General features: G+C 32.6%; 1 protein-coding gene and 1 long non-coding RNA gene across 2 annotated transcripts; both read left to right on the top strand.

Annotated features, from left to right (window-relative positions):
- The first annotated feature begins 633 nt into the window (after positions 1–633).
- Positions 634–3,241, top strand: LOC127149875 (BAG family molecular chaperone regulator 4-like). Its single transcript, XM_051086215.1, has 5 exons — positions 634–1,087; positions 1,217–1,366; positions 1,483–1,925; positions 2,028–2,635; positions 2,742–3,241. Exons 4-5 carry the CDS (start codon positions 2,249–2,251, stop codon positions 2,898–2,900), a joined length of 546 nt encoding a protein of 181 aa, XP_050942172.1. The 5' UTR covers positions 634–1,087; positions 1,217–1,366; positions 1,483–1,925; positions 2,028–2,248; the 3' UTR covers positions 2,901–3,241.
- A 69-nt stretch (positions 3,242–3,310) lies between these two features.
- LOC127149877 (uncharacterized) lies at positions 3,311–3,913 on the top strand. Its single transcript, XR_007821711.1, has 3 exons — positions 3,311–3,360; positions 3,478–3,516; positions 3,743–3,913. It is a non-coding gene; the product is annotated as an uncharacterized LOC127149877 (long non-coding RNA).
- The last annotated feature ends 19,300 nt before the right edge of the window (positions 3,914–23,213 follow it).

Raw genomic sequence — 23,213 nt, 5'->3', positions numbered from 1 at the left:
ATATGCCAAGTTCTCCAAGTGTGAGTTCTGGCTGAAGAAGGTGACTTTCCTCGACCACATGATTTCCAGGGAGGGATTTTCTGTGGACCCATCAAAGATCGAAGCGGTTACCAATTAGCCTCGATCGTCTACGGTTAGCGAGATTCGTAGTTTCCTGGGTTTGACAGGTTACTACAGGAGGTTCATGGAAGACTTTTCACGTATAGCCAGTCCCTTGACTCAGTTGACCAGGAAGGGGACTCCTTTTGTTTGGAGCCCAACTTGCGAGAGTAGCTTCCAAGAGCTTAAGCAGAAGCTTGTGACTTCACTAGTCCTGACAGTGCCAGACGGATCGGGGAGTTTTGTGATCTACAATGATGCCTCCAAAAGGGATTGGGCTGTGTTCTGATGCAGCAAGGTAAGGTAGTTGCTTATACACTAGAAGAAATCTAGTCTTTAATGTCGGGTGAAAAAAGTGAAAAATGGGCTTTAATGTCGTTTTTCAAAAGGCGGATGTTTAATGTCGGTTTTAAACCGACATTAAAGATAGAGCTTTAATGTCGGTTTAAAACCGACATTAAACACCCTGCTTTTTTTGAACTGACATTAAAGCCCATTTTTATTTTATTTTTATTTTTTAAATTTGTAAAAATTCAACTTTCTCTCTCTTACTTTACTCTTTTCTCAAACCCTCCTACACACTATTTTTCATCTTTCTCAAATTTCTTTCACCCTTCTCAATCATCTTTCTCAAATTTCTTTCACCTTTCTCAATCTCATCACTTTCTTCCCTCTCTTCTTCGACAGCTGCCGCCACCACCACCAGCATACATCAGATTCTTCCATCCCTGTCGTCGTCGTCAGTTTCTTCCATCCCTTTTTGAATATGTAATGTGTTTGTTTGTGTTTCTTTTGCTTTGGATCTATTTGTCGTCCGCATCCCTAACCTCTTTTTAATGGGAAAACTGAAGTGCTCACAAACCAAGGGGTAAAACCAAGTGCTCACAATATTTTACAATGTCGTCCGCATCCCTAACCCCTTTCTCAATCTCATCCAAGTGCTCACAAACCCGAGTCAGAGTACGTCAACCTCAAAGTGAATGGCCAGGTTCTGATTCCATCTTCCATTTTGCAGTTTTTTTTTTTTTTTTTTTTTTTTTTTATTTTTTATTCCTTGAAACCAAACTGGAAATGTAATGTTTGATTGGGTTTGTGTTGTGCTTGACTTCATTGTTAGGATGGGAGCGAAGTGTATTTCAGGATTTCTAAGAAATCCGAACTCAGCAAACTCATGTATTCTTACTGTAAAAGACAAGAGTTAGAGTTCAGTACCATTGCTTTTCTCGTGGACGGCCATCCCATTGCTGGAACCCAAACCGCGGAAGAGGTTTTTCCAAGCTTTTTCTAAAAGGGGTTCTTTTTTTTTTTTTTTTTTTTAATTTAAATTTATTTTGATTTCAGTTTTTGTGTGGTCATGTTGGTTGATTTGGGTGTGATTCTTAGCTGGGGTTGGAAGATGGAGATGAAATTGATGCCATGAAACACCACTACGGCGGCGGCGGCGGCGGCGGAGCAATCTGAGTTTTTCGTTTCTGTGGAAAAACGGTGATCAAGCGATATCTGTCTTTTGGTAACGGTGACGTTTGGTCTTAGTGTTAAATCTCATGTTTGCATTCGATTAATTTAGCTTGGCGCCCTTATTTTACAAGGGGTAAAACACAATATTTTCTAAATTAATGGTGCTTTTTGATTTCCTTCCTTTGCCTTTCACAATATGCTATAATTTTGGATTTTGGTTCCCATGATGTTAATGCCATGTTGATTTGGCACAGGGAAAATATGAGCAACAGTATGAGAGTACAGAAGAATTCAAGCAAGAGCTAAAATTGAAGGTTCGAGAAATATTAACAGAACAAGAATGGAGGAGGAGAAAGATGCAGATGAGGGTATGCAGGATGCTCAGATAATTTTATTTTCCTCTGGATTCTTTCGAATTCTAATATTTGGGAAGGATTGTTCATAATCTTTATTGCTTTTCTTGCATATAGATTTCTGAGGAAGAAGGCAGATTGAAGAAAGATTTCTGAGGAACAATATTCTCGCTTACTTCTTGGTTTGTTTGTATGTTTGTTTGTATATGTTTGTTTGTATGAATATTGACTTTCTCAATGTCTTCTTTCATTTGTCTGGAACTGGGATTGGGGAGTTGGAAACTAACTTGTTTTGTTTGACATTGTTGTTTCGTTCTGTTTATGTGGATTGATGGTAAATGAACTTTCCCCATTCATGGTATCTGGCACATGCTGACGTGCGTACTTATAATGGAGTTTGGACTAGTTCCCATGTTGGTGATTTTGTGTGTGTTACTTCTTTTGCAGGCGATATGAAAAAGCATCTGGTGGCAATAACCGGTTTGCAGCTTGAAGAGCAGAGACTACTATTTCGAGGTAAGGAGAAGGATGATGATGAGCATTTGCATACCGCAGGGGTGAAGAATTTGTCAAAGATTTTACTCTTGGAGAACAAGACAAACAAGCAGAGGAAGGTCGTGGAAGATGTTAAGGTGGTAGAAGAGGTCGAGAGAAGTGGTGAGCTTTCGAAGGCATCAGCAGCCATTGCTGATGTTCGGTCTGAGGTTGATAAGCTTGCAGATAGGGTAAGTTTCCCTTGGAGTTTTTCAAAATACTTGATTTTGCTCTGTAATGGGATTCAATGCTGGTTTATATTTTGGGAGCATGTTCATTATATTGTTATCTCTACAGGTTGCTGCCTTGCAAGTAGCTGTTAATGGTGGCACAAATGTTGAAGATAAAGAATTCGTAGTATCAACGGAGCTGCTGATGAGACAACTGTTGAAATTAGATAGCATTGATGCTGAAGGGGAAGCAAAGTTGCAGAGAAAAGCCGAGGTTAGTATTTAAACATTGATGGTCCTTGTTGGGCAGTTTGACCATGCTGATCGTCTATTCAATAGCATTAGAGATACTTGGATAAGTGCAGCTGGAAAGGGAAACACGTCAGACGTGAAGGAACTCATTCCAGAATTCTTTTACATGCCAGAATTCCTCGAAAATACGTTCAACCTTGACTTGGGAGAGAAACAATCTGGAGAAAAGGTTTCTACAAGTTTTATTTATTATTCTTTATTCTAATATCTTTTATGATTAATTCAGTAGCACACCCTTTAAATTTACTTGCATATTATGGTCTATCAGCGTATTGGGGTTAGGCTGTGCGCCATGTGGGATAGTGGGAAAGGAGTTGGACCAAAAATTTTAATTCAAAATACTTGTAGATATAAAAGGGGAGCAATAATGAACCGAAAAACAAAGCTATTCGTAACGGTCTCTCTCTCTGCCTTTCTCTAATATTTTCTTCCTAGTACGTTTCTCTTTCAGCTGCCTTTTATTTTTCCATAAAGTTTAATATTGGTAAGTTACAACAAACCCACCATATTTCTAATCCCAAAAGAATCTGGTACTGTATTGTCATTATCAGGTTTCAAGCTGGAGAGATTTTATGAAGGGTGGAAAGAAGGTAAGTTTATTATATTTTTGTTAAATAAGTTGGTTTCTATTTTTTACATTTTTGTTTTGTTTTTAACCCTTGAAAATTTTAATCATAAACACATTTCATTAAATACTCTCTAGCTTCTGAACTCTGGTTTTTCAGTTTTTTACCCTTGAATACTCTTTGGCAAGCTCAAAGCCTTTTGTCTGTTGGATGATATTTTAGTTACCGATAATGTGTATTTTGCTTGCAGGGTGGTCAGATTACGTAGAATGCGTGAAGTGAATCAAGAAGTTGTCCAAAAACAAGGCTTTTGTTAAATAAGATTACGTAGAATGTGTATTTTGTTAAATAAGATTTCATTTTGTGTATGCAAATGTAAAAGACAAATATTAAAGTTTCTAAATAATATTAATTTTATTGATTTGTTGGCCTGAGAAAAAATATTTATTTACACGGATCGACTGTCAATTTATAAAAAATGGAAAATAATGCAGCAATTAAATAAAAATAAATTTGTAAAAATGGATCCAAAAACAAGGCTTTAATGTCGTTTTTAAACTGACATTATTGGGGATCTATAACCGACATTGTTGGCCTCTTTAATGTCGGTTTTAAACCGACATCAAAGCCCAACTGACATTAAAAGGCTTCAATAACACTATGAAAGATGTCGGTTGAAAACCGACATTAAAGGCCTTTAATGTCGGTTTAAAAGCGACATTAAAGATGCCTTTAATGTCGCTTTTAAACCGACATTAAAGCCCAACCGACATTAAAGGCCTTTAATAACGCTCGCAAAGATGTCGGTCGCCAAGTGACATTAAAGGCCTTTAATGTCGGTTTTAAACCGACATTAAAGGCCAGATTTCTTGTAGTGATACCTCCCGTCAGTTGAAGAGTCATGAGCAGAACTATCCTACCCATGACCTAGAGTTGGCAGCAGTGGTTTTTACACTGAAGATATGGAGGCACTACCTGTACGGTGAGAAGATACAGATTTTCACTGACCATAAGAGCCTGAAGTACTTATTCACCTAGAAGGAGCTGAACATGAGGCAGAGGAGGTGGCTCGAGTTAGTGAAAGACTATGATTGTGAGATTCTGTACCACCCAGGTAAGGCAAATGTAGTAGCTGACGCGCTGAGTAGGAAGGTTGCACATTCAGCAGCAGTTATCACCAAGCAAGCTCCCCTACTCAGAGACTTTGAGAGAGACGAGATTGCAGTCTCAGTAGGAGAGGTTACCTTACAATTGGCTCAATTGTCAGTGAGCCAACTGTAAGGTTGTTGGGTCGTTACAGAACGATACTGTTGGCTGAACATAGACTGTTTGACTGATTGTGCGTAGAGACTGAATGGTTAGTTTAAAATGTGTTTGATGTGACTGTCATGGACTGTTTAGATTGGACAGAGGGGTAATTGTTAGCTTTATCTATAGGGTGGTATACCTTACATACATGATGTCCTACAAGATCACCACATGTTGTGTATACTTCGGGATCACTAGACTTATATGTGTATCCGACAAGATCACTAGACTGATATATGTATCCTATGGAAACACTAGACCGTTATGTTGCAGGGTACCCCTTAATAAAAGGTAGACCAACGAGGGGCAAGAAAGATTTGTGAATGCCATATGGGAGGTCTTTCTTTCAAATGCTTCCACTTCATGTTTTTACTTATTTTTATTTTAAGGATTGAAAATGAGTCGAGATTAGGATATCTATTTGTTTTGTTTTGTTTTGATGATTTCATAGACAATGTCATGAATTTTTGAAATTGTTTGAAATTAGAGCTCGAAGACAATTTTTCCTTATTTTTGGATGTTTAATGATTTTGAACAGGTTTTATGAATTTTTATGTTTTGATGAAATGTCTTAGTAGTAAAGTAATGACCTTAGCTTAGTCTGAAAAGTTGGGTCGTTACATGTACAAATCATAAGCTACAATGATATGAGATTAATTGGCTAAACTCACTAACCATATTAATCAATATTCATTAACTATGTGTATACTCCACTAAAGACGCACCGCTAAACTCTTCTCACTGTAGATATATTTCTATGTCAACAAATATAGACTATAATAGTAAGTTAGTCCTTCATAAGTGTTCGTAACAACAACTAAGACAAATTATCGTTTTACTCCTAGGTTACTTCTAGTCCGTAAATACTAGTGCTCCTCTAATGAGAACAACCTGTTTATGGTCCAACCAATAAACAAAAATCCCCCTCGTGCCATAGAGAGGGTAGGGCTCTTTGTTCAAGTCCCGGAGACACCATTTAGAGGAACACTCATATACTTACCCTAAAGTCGAAAAGGAGTGAATTCCATCTTGTGTGATTATATTCCTAGCTCCCACTCAGTCTTATCCCTAAAACGATAAGCATTTGAGTCGGCAAACTAGCCACTCTCACTCGTACAAATCAAAGGACAATCCCTAACGAACAAAAGTTCATAATACACTCATGATTAAGATTATGTTACTTAGGTCATCCTAATGAAATAGGAACCTAGCTAGTTAATGGAGTTACATTTAGTGGTTACTATTTTATGGTCGAGTCTTATGCAAACTCATTGCATAGGATACCTTCACTCGCATGTCACCTACACTAACGGGTTGAATCATTGTGTTTGTATCAAATATAAAAGTGAGTTGTATTCCATAGTGTTACCATGATAAGGTACCCAACCTCATCCCTATACTAAGATCCTTTAAGCTATATCTCGAACATTGATCCCTATATGTCTCTATATACTGTTTAAGACTCATCAAACAACTTAGGATGTTAGTTTATTGGATTTAGGTTATTAAGACAAAACTAATAATAATATAAACAATAACGCTAATTTATTGTAATTATAATAACAACATTTTATTAATAACGGTCAACATATTACATTTACTATCAACAAGTTTTAGGACATAAAGCCCAACACGTAGAATACCCCAGGAAAATTTCTTCATCAGACTTAAAGTCCCACTTTCGGTGAAACTCTCTGTCTCTCAAAATATAACATATACTACCGAAAATATAGAAGTATTTTACGTCTGGCTTCTAACCTTTCCAGAGTTGGTAGTTTGTCAAAAGGGTATCTGGTCGAAGAGAGATACGATTATGTATATGACATGCAGTATTCAACCCTTTTGCCCAAAAATATAGTGGGAGAGACATAGCATGTAGCATCACTCGAGTCATTTTTTATATTATTCTATTTTGATGCAATAACCCCATGCTATTGGAAAGTTAGAGGGGCAGAAAATTCATGAAGGATTCCTTCATTGAGACAAAATTCATTGAATATCACCTTTTCAAACTCCCTTCCATGATTACTGTGAATTTGAACAATCTCTTTGTCTTGTTCCTTTTGAAGTCGAAGACACAAGGGCCAACACACTTTGAACGAATCAGATTTCTCTTTGAGAAACTACGCTCACGGATCCTAAATAGTCTTAACTTCTGGTATCTAACTTGAGAATGCCTATATCACTACCAAACCATTTTTATTTATATATATTCCATAGACAATTTCTACTTTCTATCACAGATAGATTTCTACGTTTATATATATATATTTTATTTCAAATGACAAGAGACCCTTTTTGAAACGAGGGAAGAATAAATTTTCATTAAAAACGGAATATTAAAACACTGAAACATAAACGCGGAAGCAAAACTGAGTCCCCAAATGGCATGTCACGGATCCTTCTTTGTCGCTCGCCAGCTTTCCTCTACCTTTACCTTCGCCTGAAATGTTAAACATAGAAAAAGTGAGTATAAACATATACTCAGTAAGGGACCTACTACTAGTCCCGCTAGGTGTCTGTTAACTTCCCATTAGAGTCCTGAAAATGGTACCCAATCTCTGGCACGTTCCCGAACACGTGCAACATGCGCTCCTGTAGGAACGAAAATCTGGTCTTCGGTGTCCCGGGGGAGCACCTAGGACATGCTGGTCTGTAGTGAACCCGGGGGTAACACTAAGACAATCTGGATGCGAGGACCCCGTCGAATCACTCGAATCATATCTATATCCATGCTAGACTGGCGTCCCGTCGGACCACACAGTCCTAAATAGGTGGTGATCCCGAAGGACACCCATGCAGGTACGACTCTAATAGACAAAGTTAACAGAACACCCTATCCATAGCATGTAGCATAACATAACATCATAACATGGCATGAATATTAATCTTAACGTCCTTAATCATGTGATTAATATATCATGCATTAACAATCATCAACATCAATCTACCAGTCATTAACATAACATCAGTCATCATCATCAATCATCAACATAATAATCTCAGTCATCATCATCAACATCAATACAATGACAGTCATTATCAGTAGCATCAAGTTATGCATTTTAGCTACCATCAATGCATAATCATAATTACATGCGGTCTCTTGAATTCAGTTCGAAGGTCTAGTAGGAGAATCTCTTACCTGGAGATTTTAGCCAAACAAAGGTACTCCCTAGTTGACAGTAAAATTCTCCAATTAACTTGATCCTAATCATAAAAGGAACACTTAGTATCTTAATTAGTGAAATTAGCAATTGGCCAACATCAAAAAATCCTCCCAAATTAATTAACTTTCTAAAAATTGGGGTTGAAACCAATTCAACCTTGATTGGAAAAAATCCAAGATTTAGATCTTAAAAAGTTTAGCCAATAGAACCTTTAAAGAAACCTCAAATAGATCCAAAATTAAATTAATAAAATATTAATTTAATTTTATTGGCTTACTAAGGTTACTCAGATGGAGGTTGGAAAATCCTCTTATCCTTGATGAAAAATTCATCACTTTAAATCATCAAGCTTCCAAAGAGACCAATCTTAACTTCAACTAATGACGCGGCTGCAACAACGGAGGGTTATCTTAGAGAAGAAGATGAAGAACCTTTTTTTTTCCCTTTTACTTTCTAACTTAAGCATTCCAATGCTATTTATAGACCCAAATAATAACAATAATATTTATTATTATTATTTCCTTTTCCTTTTCCTTTTAGGATATATATATATATAATACAAAAAAATATACATATATCTTTATTCCCATTATCTTTCCTAAATAAATGCCTTAATCTTAGGCATTTATAAACATTAATAATAATAATAATACTTCTTTATTATTATTATTATTTTTCTCTCACCAAAATCTACAATAAATATATATTTATTTAAACCATTATTCTCTCTTATAAATAAATATATATCTTTTTCGTCCAATCAAATCAACCATCTCTCTCCTTATGGATTATCTTCTTTTCCAAACAAATATAATTATATTCCAACATATAATTAACTTCACTTTTCCAAATTATTAATTAAATATATATATATATATATATATCCATATATATATACTCAATTAAATCCAATTCCACCAAAACCAACTTTTCCCTCCAAAATCTCAAATTAACTTAAGTCCTCAATTCTTTTAATCAATCAAATCTTTTCCAATAAATCACTTATAACTTCCAACATGAATTATCTTAACCCAACCATAACAACTTTACTCTAGAATCAATATTTATCTTTCTGCAGAATAATTAATTATCATCCACAATAATTAATTATTATTTACCTTTCTTCCAAAATAATTAATTATCTTCCACAATAATTAATTATTATTTATCTTCTCCAAAAATAATTAATTATCTTCCACAATAATTAATTATTATTTATCTTTCTCCAAAATAATTATTAATTATCTTCCACAATAATTAATTATTATTTATCTTTCTCCAAAATAATTATCCTTTTACAAATAATTATATTTTCCCAAAATATAATTATTTTACTTTTTCTCCCTTACCAAATATCTTTTCTCCAAAATACAATTACCTTTTCCTTAAATAGTTATATTTCAACAAATATAATTATCTTTTCCTTTAACATAATAATTATATATATATTTCCGCGTATACATATAATTATCAAATCTCCAACAAACTTTCCACCCTACGGTTTAATTAAATAACGTCCATAATTATTTAATTAAATTCAACTTCAACAACACTAAAAATCCACAACTTTACTTAATCCTCTTAACCTACCATTTAATAAAAACTCAACAAACACCACGTGTCAAAACCTCTAATTAATTAAATATTCATCCAAGAAATATTTAATTAATTTTAATTCCCACATAAATCAAATAATTCTCATTAAATGGATTCAAAATAACGCCCAATAAATTAAATCTAGATAAACAAAATTAAGATAACTGACTCCAAAATTATCTAAATTTTTGGGGCGTTACAATCTTCCCTCCTTTAACAACTTTCGTCCTCGAAAGTTCTAATCTTTGAACAACTTGGGATACTTGGCTCTCACGTCTTAATTAATAACAAATTCTACCGAATTCCAAAATCTTTAATTAAATATACACACCCATGTATATATATTTAATTAATCCAACACAAAACAACCGAATATATTCCTTAACTTTGAAGTCCACTTAATGTAATACCCATAATAAGTTCCTTAAATTTATTGGGTGTTACAATCTTCCCTCGCTAAGAAACTTTCGTCCTCGAAAGTTTTAGTCCTCGAACAATTTCGAGTATCGAGCTCCCTTGTCATACTCTTGTTCCTAAGTAGCCTTTTCAACTTGGTAACTCTGCCATAAAATTTTCTTAAGTGCAACACTCATGTTGCGCAATGCTTTACCTTACTTGACAAAATATTACTTTTCTCAAATACTTTTCTTCTCTTTACACTTATCCAAGTAAAACTTAATTCACAACTCTTCAAAAACTACATTCTATTTTCCAACTTCGGACTTCCACCATTAGTAAGGCATTCTCCACCATTTAGCAATCTTTATAACTCACTAATTTCTCTTTTCTTGTTTGATAAAGTTCAAACTCATGTCCAACTATTGACTTTCTTTAATGACATCAACTTAGCTAGTTATTCTAAAGGAGTTCGTTAATTCATCACTTGTACTTTAAACTAGCTGTAACTTATCCTTCATGGTAAACTCAAAAACAGTTTCTTGAAGTCTCACCAAAATAACTATGCACTAAAGTTTGCTTTGTTCCTTCTCCAGCAACTCAATTCTAAACACAATCAAATGTGCTTGATATACTTGAACTTAACCATGCCTTTAGTTCCCTTTAAAACCACCAACATAACTTATTTCTTAGATATCCAGTCACAAAACAGTTCATCACGCTGAACACGTCCAACTCTTTTGCCTACTCAATCACCCCTTTGAGCATCTTTACGTGCCAACATTTTTCTTAAAACTTTACCACCAAAGCCATCAACATTAAATCATAACATTCATGCACTTCTAGTTTAATACAGGCAAGGTCACGTGCATATTCATAATCATGTATCATAAAATACATACCTGGCGAGTAACGAAGTACCGTAATAGCCATATATAGAGACAAAATCAGAGACTCACATCGTAAGTTAGTCTACAGAACCTAAAAGCTGACGCTCTGATACCAACTATAACGACCCAACTCTTTATACTAAGCTGAGGTCGTTACTAAAAAAGAAACAATGACAAGAGACACTTTTTGAAACGAGGGAAGAATAAATTTTCATTAAAAACGAAATATTAAAACACTGAAACATAAACGCGGAAGCAAAACTGAGTCCCTATATGGCATGTCACGGATCCTTCTTTGTCGCTCGCCAGCTTTTCTCTACCTTTACCTTCGCCTGAAATGTTAAACATAGAAAGACTGAGTATAAACATATACTCAGTAAGGGACCTACTACTAGTCCCGCTAGGTGTCTGTTAACTTCCCATTAGAGTCCTGAAAATGGTACCCAATCTCTGGCACGTTCCCGAACACGTGCAACATGCGCTCCTGTAGGAACGAAAATCTGGTCTTCGGTGTCCCGGGGGAGCACCTAGGACATGCTGGTCTGTAGTGAACCCGGGGGTAACACTAAGACAATCTGGATGCGAGGACCCCGTCGAATCACTCGAATCATATCTATATCCATGCTAGACTGGCGTCCCGTCGGACCACACAGTCCTAAATAGGTGGTGATCCCGAAGGACACCCATGCAGGTACGACTCTAATAGACAAAGTTAACAGAACACCCTATCCATAGCATGTAGCATAACATAACATCATAACATGGCATGAATATTAATCTTAACGTCCTTAATCATGTGATTAATATATCATGCATTAACAATCATCAACATCAATCTACCAGTCATTAACATAACATCAGTCATCATCATCAATCATCAACATAATAATCTCAGTCATCATCATCAACATCAATACAATGACAGTCATTATCAGTAGCATCAAGTTATGCATTTTAGCTACCATCAATGCATTATCATAATTACATGCGGTCTCTTGAATTCAGTTCGAAGGTCTAGTAGGAGAATCTCTTACCTGGAGATTTTAGCCAAACAAAGGTACTCCCTAGTTGACAGTAAAATTCTCCAATTAACTTGATCCTAATCATAAAAGGAACACTTAGTATCTTAATTAGTGAAATTAGCAATTGGCCAACATCAAAAAATCCTCCTAAATTAATTAACTTTCTAAAAATTGGGGTTGAAACCAATTCAACCTTGATTGGGAAAAATCCAAGATTTAGATCTTAAAAAGTTTAGCCAATAGAACCTTTAAAGAAACCTCAAATAGATCCAAAATTAAATTAATAAAATATTAATTTAATTTTATTGGCTTACTAAGGTTACTCAGATGGAGGTTGGAAAATCCTCTTATCCTTGATGAAAAATTCATCACTTTAAATCCTCAAGCTTCCAAAGAGACCAATCTTAACTTCAACTAATGACGCGGCTGCGACAACGGAGGGTTATCTTAGAGAAGAAGATGAAGAACCTTTTTTTTTTTCTTTTTACTTTCTAACTTAAGCATTCCAATGCTATTTATATACCCAAATAATAACAATAATATTTATTATTATTATTTCCTTTTCCTTTTCCTTTTATGATATATATATATATATATAATACAAAAAAATATACATATATCTTTATTCCCATTATCTTTCCTAAATAAATGCCTTAATCTTAGGCATTTATAAACATTAATAATAATAATAATACTTCTTTATTATTATTATTATTTTTCTCTCACCAAAATCTACAATAAATATATATTTATTTAAACCATTATTGTCTCTTATAAATATATATATATCTTTTTCGTCCAATCAAATCAACCATCTCTCTTCTTATGGATTATCTTCTTTTCCAAACAAATATAATTATATTCCAACATATAATTAACTTCACTTTTCCAAATTATTAATTAAATATATATATATATATATATATATATATATATATATATATATATATATATATATATATATATATATATATATATATATATATATATATATATATATATACTCAATTAAATCCAATTCCACCAAAACCAACTTTTCCCTCCAAAATCTCAAATTAACTTAAATCCTCAATTCTTTTAATCAATCAAATCTTTTCCAATAAATCACTTATAACTTCCAACATGAATTATCTTAACCCAACCATAACAACTTCACTCTAGAATCAATATTTATCTTTCTGCAGAATAATTAATTATCATCCACAATAATTAATTATTATTTACCTTTCTTCCAAAATAATTAATTATCTTCCACAATAATTAATTATTATTTATCTTCTCCAAAAATAATTAATTATCTTCCACAATAATTAATTATTATTTATCTTTCTCCAAAATAATTATTAATTATCTTCCACAATAATTAATTATTATTTATCTTTCTCCAAAATAATTATCCTTTTACAAATAATTATATTTTCCCAAAATATAATTATTTTACTTTTTCTCCCTTACCAAATATCTTTCCTCCAAAATACAATTACCTTTTCCTTAAATAGTTATATTTCAACAAATATAATTATCTTTTCCTTTAACATAATAATTATATATATATTTCCGCGTATACATATAATTATCAAATCTCCAACAAACTTTCCACCCTACGGTTTAATTAAATAACGTCCATAATTATTTAATTAAATTCAACTTCAACAACACTAAAAATCCACAACTTTACTTAATCCTCTTAACCTACCATTTAATAAAAACTCAACAAACACCACGTGTCAAAACCTCTAATTAATTAAATATTCATCCAAGAAATATTTAATTAATTTTAATTCCCACATAAATCAAATAATTCTCATTAAATGGATTCAAAATAACGCCCAATAAATTAAATCTAGATAAACAAAATTAAGATAACTGACTCCAAAATTATCTAAATTTTTGGGGCGTTACATTTTTCCTTTAAAATTAAGCCTATAAATACATATTTCATTTCTAGACCTCTTGCTTTGACATTTATCAGAGTCTATCACTAAACTAGTAATTAACTGTCTATTTGGATCTAGTGAACCCTATTACAAATAAAAAAAAAAAAAAGTAAAATTTTGCTGTATTTGTAAATAAGTTTGTTAATTATGCTAAATTTGATCGGAACATCACTATTTTTTACCCATATTTTAAAAATTCAAAGTCAAAATTTGAAGACTTTTTGTTTTTAAAATTTGATTAAGAATACAAATCTTTTATTTAAGATCGATACAAATCAAATCATTACAATGAAAGTAAATAAGTATACTCAAATTTAAAAAACCAAAGGGTGAAATATAATGGTTAAACTTAGACCTTAATTTTGAAAATAGAGTGTAAAGTCAAAAAGGTATGTGATTGTAGTGGAAGGTTGAGTACTATTTTGTGTGAATATTGAGACCACAAACTTTGATAGAGGTGGGTCTATCACGTATCTACGATTGGGAAAGTTGTAAACATGTTTTGAGCCATACAAATTGGAATCATGTCAAACATGTAATAATCCAAAACAATTGTTTGTTTTCAAAAAGAAAAGGTGGGCAAATATTTTCTTTCTTCAAAATCATGGAGATTTCTAAGATAAGGATTGTTCAATGGAGGTTGGAAATTCTTTTTTCTCGCCAACTCCAAACATATGTCACAGATTAAATGAAGAGGAATACGTGGAAATGACAAATATAAGAATGAAAATTGTCAAAATAGCAAACTGTTATTTTTTTTTTATTTATGGCAAAACTAACTGCCTAGAATAATTTTCAACTTTTTTTGACTGAAAATGGCCCTCAACGGATGAGAACTGTTCATAATCAAATACAGTATATTTAAGGAATCCAGAAAATCAAACAAAACATTATCACATAGCCGATTACAGTGTATCTGTAAACACACCCACTTATGATAATTATTAACCAAATCAAATAATTATTATATTATTTCAAAGATCCCTAACCATATTCAATTGATTTCAATATCCCCTAATTATTCCCATTTTTTCCTTCAATAATTATATATTCAAACTTTAGCTACCGATTTTTTCCTTCAATAGCTATTAACGGCAATGAATAGGTTCTAAAATTTTAATACAATGAATTCTTCCTTCCTAAAATAATGATAAACATGATGCAATAATTAATCATATACAAAAACATTAAAAAAGTAACAGAAGAGCATTTAAAACATTCAAAATTCAAATCTCTAAAATTCAAATTTAAATTCCAACCATTCCTAAGATTATGGCAAATATAATGGGAATACTTAAGTTTAGATTCAAATCCCAACTATCCCTAAAATCATGCCAAATAAATTGTGATCTATACTTAATGTTGCCAACAAACCAGAATTAATGGAAACCAAAACACAAGATTCACCCAAAGACAATCTCAAATTTGAATATATTAGAAAAATATAAAATTCATCGGAACGTTCATAGCCATTAAAACATAAATTTCAACGAAAAACGGAGCAAAGCATACTCATTTTGAAATTTTAACATCTTTATATTCTAAACTACTTTAGAAAAATAACTAATATTGCATTCCCAACATTATATTCATAATATTATGCTATATACATTTTATTTCTTTGCCCTTGTCTACCATATTTTCGTAATATCCGACCATTACATCAAATTAAAACGTGATCCCTACAAATGAAACAGATACCCGTATAATATATGAAACAAAAATTTAATTTAATATTCATCCCTCCTTTATATTGTTTATAAAAATAAAATTAAACTTTTCATCTGCAATATTATTTTTAGGGAAATCCGTGTAAATGGCAAATATAAGAATGAAAATTAGAAAAATAGCAAACTGTTATTTTTTTTATTTATCGCAAAACTAGCTGCCTGAAATAGTTTTCCACTTATGATAATTATTAACTAAATAAAAAAATTACAGTGTATTTGTGAACACACCCACTTATGATAATTATTAACTAAATCAAAAAATTATTATATTCTTTCAAAGATCCCTAAATATATTCAATTGGTTTCAATATCTCATAATTATTTTGATTTTTACCTTCAATAATTATATATTCAAACTTTAGCTATTAAGTTTAGAATCAAATCTCAACACTCCCTAAAATGATGCCAAATAAAATGTGATTTAATTATGGCAAATATAATGGAAATATTTAAGTTTAGAATCAAATCCCAACCCTCCCTAAAATGATGCCAAATAAGATGTGATCTATCTTTAATTTTGCCAACCAACCGGAATTAAGGAAAACAAAAATAGAAGATTTAGCGGAAGACAATCAACCGGAATTAAGAGAAACGAAAATTTGTACTAAAAGAAGAAGGTGGAAAGCGACGGTGCGGGTGGAAAACAAATGCGGGTGGAAAGCCATTTGAAAATTTGAAGAATGTTAGAACCGGAGAAAATTTGAAGAAATTTTTGAGAACTCGGTATTTTTTACCGATACATGCAGAAAACAAAGTAAAAATCCAAAGGTTGAAGAAGGAACAGAAGCGTGAAACGAAACAACTCACCCATACTTTGGGTGGTGCAAACCGATTAAAAAGGAAAGGCGTGCAAATGGTGGAAAAGCGGCGGAAGAGAAACCGATGGTGGAAAAGCGACGGTGGAAAAATGGAAGAGAAAACGACGGTGGAAATGCGCCGGAAAGCCTTTACAGAAGATAGTTTATTTTTTTTGGAGGGAAAATTAGGAAATTGAAGGGAGTGCATAGTATGTATTAATTACAGGGTATTTGTGGTTTTTCTTACTATTGTATTTAGGAGTCTATATTGTAAAGTAGATAGGGGCATTTAAGGCATAGTTATCCCATTTAATACGTGGAAATTAACTGTTTTGCTATTTTGACAATTTAAAAATAAATTTGTCATTTATCCAAAGTAAAACTTAGATTTTCTATTCTTCTTGTCGCCCCTTAAATGAACTCATAATCATAGAAAAACCAATCCAACTCTTTTCTCATCTCATAGTATGATTTTTTCTACCCATACTATTTTTTTTATTATGTGTGAATTTGAATTTTTCCACTTTTTTATTTTATTTTGGATTTTCAAAATTAATTTTCGTACCACAAACTTTAGGTGAATTGGTGTTAAATGCAAAGTTTGTATTTTGCAGTTAAAACCTCCTTTATTCTATCTTTATGACCCTTAATTATATTTTTTTCTTAATCTATATATAGAAATACGCTTTAATTTTAAGCTTCTTCTAAACATTCTTAAAAAAAATATAGTACATATGAGGAAAAATAATTTTTTGGTTGAAAAATTTGTGAAAAAAAATAATATTATTTTATTTTCAATTGCATTTCTACATAGATTAATTTTGAGTGTGGTAGTTCCTTCTTATACTCATTGTTTGATCAATGAGTTTGGACCCTTCGGACACCCAAGTTTTGGAAAGAGGGAGGAGATAGGCAAATGTGGATATACCTATATCTCCACGCGCACCCGCAGCCGTTCGTCGATCGTACGTGGCGAGGAGAGATAAAATAATATATATAAATATATATATATATATATATTCTTTTTACTAAAAATTTTCTTATGACTTTCCACAATATTAAAACGTTTTTATTTATTTTAATAACTAAAACCGTTATTAATGCTATTATCTGTTTCCACAATCCAGAGCAGAGTTGCGAAACGTCTTAAAGAGAGCGTATTCCGCAACTCAGTCGTCTATTAATCTTGTTTCTATTTTGCAGCTTCTATCCTAGTATTGATTTGCTTTGCAGTTGCCGTTCTAATTCCTACGCAACAATTTGTCGAACTGATTAAGCCGTGAGTTGAAGACCGAAGTGCATCAATAATTTTAAGATGATTTCTTTTCTGCTATGATGGCCGAACAATTTCAATCTGGATTGATATCTTCCGATCTCAACCGACCGTTTCGATTTGAAGGGGCACACTTCAAAAGATGGAAACAAAAAATGCTATTTTTTCTTACGTTGAAGAAGGTAGCTGCCGTATGTACTACTTAGAAGCCGAAAGTCCTAGAAAAAAATTCTACGAAAGAGCAAATCAAGGAACTCACCACGTGGCCAGAAACCGATTTCATTTGTAAGAATTTAATTCTTAATAGACTTACTGATGAATTGTATGATCATTACAGTACCATGGCTAATGCAAAAGAAGTGTGGGACGCGCTGCAAAAGAAGTATGATACTGAGGAAGCGGGATCAAAGAAGTATGGTATGAGCCAATACTTGCAATATCAAATGACCGATGACAAATTCGTGGAGGCACAATCACATGAAATCCAAAAAAATAGCCCATGAAATTATCAGTGAAGGTATGCCACTTGACGATCAATTTCAAGTTGTTATTATTGATCAGTTGCCTCCACTGTGAAAGGATTTCAAGAACACTCTAAGGCATAAAATCGATGAGTTCTCACTAGAAAGTCTAATCACAAGATTAAGGATAGAGGAGGAGGCAAGGAAGCATGGTCAAAAGAAGGAGGTGAATGCTATCCTAAGAAGAAGCCCACTACAGATCTTAAACCAGACCTGAAGTCGAAAAGAAACAAGATGAAATGTGGATCCAACAAACAGAACAACCCTCAGTCCAGAAGTATGGTACAAATTATTTGTTATAACCGTAATAAGCTTGGACATTTGGCTAGAAATTGTAGAAACATGAATCATCCTATTGCGCAAGCAAACGTGATAGAAGATGAATTAATAGCTATGATTTCTGAAGTTAATATAATTAGGGGGTCGAAGGTTGGTGGCTAGACACTGGTGCATCCCGCCATGTCTGCCACGACCTTATTCTTTTTAGAAAATATAATGAGGTTAAGGATAGAAATATCCTTATGGGAGATCATCATACAACCAAGGTGGTCGGCATTGGAGAAGTAAAACTGAAATTCACATCCGACAAAATGCTTGTGCTGAAGAAAGTTTTGCATACTCCAAAAATTTGAAAGAATTTGGTCTCCGGATATCTCCTCAACAAGACTGGCTTCACACAAACCATAGGATCAGACTTGTTTACCTTAACTAAAAATAATGTATTTGTGGGAAAGGGTTATGCTACTGATGACATGTTCAAATTGAATTTGGAAATTAATAAGAATTTATCTTCTGCTTACATGTTGTCTTCTTTGAATGTTTGGCATGCTAGACTTTGGCATGTTAATAAAAGGCTAATTAGCAACATGAGTAGGTTAAATCTTATACCTAAGTTAAATTCGCATGAACTTGAGAAATGCACATGTTGTAGTCAAGCTAAGATAACAAAAACCTCGCATAAGTTTGTAACTAGAGTAACAGAGCCTCTAGAATTAATTTATTCTGACTTATGTGAATTTGGTGGCACATTAACTAGGAACAGTAAAAGGTACGTAACAACCTTTATAGATCATTATTCTGACTACACTTTATTTATCTGCTTAAAAATAAAAGTGATGCCTTTGACATGTTCAAGGTATTTGTAACTTAAATAGAGAATCAGTTTAACAAAAGAGCTAAGAGACTTCGTAGTGATAGAAGAACTGACTATGATTTAGTTGCCTTTAAATAGTTTTATAACTCAAAAGGAATAATACACAAAACTACTGCACCTTATTCTCCTGAAATGAATGGAAAAACATAAAGAAAGAATAGAACTCTAACTGAGTTAGTAGTTTCTATCTTACTTGAATCAGGAGCAACACCATCTTGGTAGGGTGAAATATTTAAAACTATTAATTATGTCCTTAATAAGATACCCAAATCAAACAGTAAAACTTCACCATACAAAATCCTTAAACATAAAACATCAAACTTGTCTTATCTTAGAACTTAGGGTTGTCTAGTCTATGTTAGAATATTTGATCCAAAAAGAAGGAAACTAGCAAGTAGAGCCTATGAATGTGTCATCATAGGATATGCTAAAAACAGTAAAGCCTATAGGTTCTATGACTTAGAAACCAAAGTAATTATAGAATCGAATGATGTTGATTTTTTTTAGGATAGATTTCTTTTTAAATCTAGAAATAGTGGGGGCTTAAATGGTCAAGCTAGTGGAGGCTCAAGTTCCAGTAGTCATCTACCTTCAATTTGGATCCAAATCCAAGAAAAGGAAGTAGATCCTGTACCTAGAAAAAGGACTTTGGAGAAGACTTCGAAATATATAATGTAGAACATATAACAGATATATCAAAAACCTTATCCTCAATAGATACAAATTTATGGCAAGTAGCTATCAATGATGAAATTGACTTTCTTGAATCCAATAGAACTTGGCACCTAGTTGACTTAACCCTGGCTACAAAGCAATAGGCTGCAAATGGATTTTAAAGAAGAAACTCAAACCTGATGGATCAGTAGATAAGTATAAGGCTGTTGGGTTTTATGTCCTAAAACTCGTAGATAGTAAATATAATCCATGACCGTTATTAATAAAGTGTTTTATTATTATAATTTCAATAAGTGTTACTGATTATATTATTAGTTTTGTCTTAATAACCTAAATCCAATAAACTAACATCCTAAACTGTTTGATGAGTCTTAAACAGTATGTAGAGACATACGGGGATCAATGTTCAAGATCAGCTTAAAGGGTCTATATTATAGGGTTAAAGTTGGGTACCTTATCCTGTTAACACTATGGATACAACTCACTTTTTATTTGATACAAACACATTGACGTTCATGTATGCGATATGCGATTGAGGGTATCCTATGCAATGAGTTCGCATAAGACCAGACCACGAAATAGTAATCACTAGATGTAACTCCGTTAACTAGTTGAGTTTCTATTTCATTAGGATGACCTAGGCAACTTAGTATTAATCCTGAGTGTATTATGAACTCCTGTTTGTGAGTGATTGTCTCTTGGTTTGTACAGGTGAGAGTGGCCAGATTGTCGACTTAATATGCTTATCATTTTGGGGACAAGATGGAATTCACTCCTTCCTACCTTTAGGGTAAGTAGATAAGTGTTCCCTTAAATGGTGTTTCCGGGACTTGAACAAAGGGCCCTACCCTTTCTATGGCACGAGAGGGATTTCTGTTTAGTGATTGGACCATAAACAGGTTGTTCATTAGAGGAGCATTGGTATTTAAGGACTAGAAGTAACCCAGAGGTAAAACGGTAATTTGACCCAGTTGGTTTTACGAACACTTGTGAAGGACTAACTTACTGGTATTGGTCTATATCCGTGAACACAAAAATATATCTACAGTGAGAAAAGTTCAGATGTGAGTCTTTAGTGGAGTGTATACATAGTTAACGAATATTGATTAATATGGTTAATGAGTTTAGCTAATTAATCTCAAATCATTGTAGCTTCTGATCTGTAGGTCCATTAGGTCCCCTTCCTAACTCATAAAGAGTAATGAGATTTATTTATATTGGTTGTAATTTGAAATGTTCAAATTTACTTTGGGAATTAATCTGATGTATATAGATACATTATAATATAAAGTTTATATTTTCATTAGACTTTATTATATAAATTTAATTTTGGATATGATTCAAAATTAAATTATGAGAGAATAAAATATTTGAATGAGTTCAAATATTAGTTTAATGTGAATTAGACTCATATTAAAACTTTAGGTTAAAATTTAATGTGTATGTGATACATATTAAAACTATAGGTTATGAGAGAAATTTGTATTTGAATATGATTCAAATTTTGGATTAAATTAAATATAAGGTATTTAATTTAGAAATTAATTAATTGGAGAATTAATTAATAGTTTAGTTTAATCTAATTAAATTAAAACTTTAGGTTATGCGAGAGGTATTGATTTAAATATGATTTAAATGAAATATTAATTAAATATGATTTAATTAATTATTTATTTTAATATATATTATTTTAATATTTATTTATTAAATTAATAGTAAATGTGGGTGATTTTCCCATGTTCCCATTTATTCTTTCAATTTCCCACTTCTTCCATCTGAAGAAGGAATATTTGCGTAACAAAGTAGAAGGTGAGTTCTGCGAATATGAAGAAGACTCTCCAATTTTTCCTGAAAAAAATTTTCTCTGTAAAGAAAAATTCCCTTAATACAATTTGGTTCCCACAAACCATCTCAATCCTGAGAATAGGAAGATTTCCAAGTGGTGGTATTCCCCAATTTGAAGTTTTGTAGATACAAAGACGTCAACGATCATAAGTTTCCTCTTCTTTATTCTTCTCTCTAATTTTTTTAAAGCATGCTTAGCCATAGAAAATTAATTTATAATTATTTTACCAATGTATTGATATTTTTATGTTCCAATTAAAATTGGGTTAAGGTCTCTGTAAAGGGTTTTTTTATCCTTTCAAATGCTATATTAGTAGCAAAAGGATTTAGGCAGAGAAAAAACATAGATTTTTTCAATACGTTTTCTCCCGATCAGTAGAATCACCTCAATTAGAGTGTTGGTATTTATAGTTTCCCTGAACAATCTTTTAATCCATAGATGGATGTCAAAACTACATTCCTAAATGGTGATTTAGAAGAAGATATTTATATGGAACAACCGCTAAAACAAGCTCCTAATCAATGGCACGAAAAGTTTAAGAACTTAATGATGTCAAAAGGATTCAAAGTAAATGAGAGTGACAAATGTATCTACTATAAGACTAAAGATTAGTTATGTATTATCATATGCTTATACATAGATGACATGTTAATCTTTGGATCAAACTTGCACGTCATAAATTATATAAAACCTATGTTGAGTGCAAACTTTGACATGAAAGACTTCGGAGAAGCTAATGTAATCCTAGGTATCAAAATTACCAGAACTGAAAATGGAATTTTCTTAGATCAATCTCATTACATAGAAAAGATTCTAAAGAAGTACAACTACTTTGAAAGTAAACCAGCTTGTACACCTTATGACTCTGTTAAATTATTAAAAAACACTGGTGATAGTGTTAACCAATCCGAGTACACTAGTATCGTAGGTAGTTTAAGGTATGTTGCTGATTGCACTAGACCATACATAGTTTATGCTATAGGATTACTATGTATTACTAAAAGACCTAGTCTAGAACACTGTAATGCAATAGAAAGATTAATGAGATATCTTAAGAAAACCCAAAACCGAGGATAACATTATAAAAAGTTTCTCGCTGTACTTGAAAGTTAAAGCAATGCTGATTGGAACTCCCTCTCAGATGACTCAAAGGCTACAAGTGGCTTTATTTTTAATATAACAGAAGGAGCTGTTGCTTGAAAATCCAAGAAACAGATAATCTTATCCCAATCAATGATAGAGTCAGAGATGATAGCACTAGCTACTGCTAGTGAAGAAGCAAGCTGCCTTCGAAGCTTGCTATTAGAGATTCCCACATGGGAAAGATCGATACCAACCATACTAATCTATTGTGATAGTACTGCAACTATCGCAAAAGTTCAAAACCGTTATTATAACGGTAAGAGA

Source organism: Cucumis melo, chromosome 1, assembly GCF_025177605.1.
Source record: "Cucumis melo cultivar AY chromosome 1, USDA_Cmelo_AY_1.0, whole genome shotgun sequence".
Taxonomy (NCBI): Eukaryota; Viridiplantae; Streptophyta; class Magnoliopsida; order Cucurbitales; family Cucurbitaceae; genus Cucumis; species Cucumis melo.
The sequence above is the reverse complement of the archived record's forward strand: the minus strand, read 5'-3'. Positions and strand labels throughout refer to the sequence as shown.

Coding starts and splice junctions, on each gene's coding strand:
- LOC127149875 (XM_051086215.1), top strand. CDS start 2,249: ATGAACTTTCCCCATTCATGGTATCTGGCACATGCTGACGTGCGTACT. Junction 2,636..2,741: donor TTGATAAGCTTGCAGATAGG/GTAAGTTTCCCT, acceptor TTATCTCTACAG/GTTGCTGCCTTGCAAGTAGC.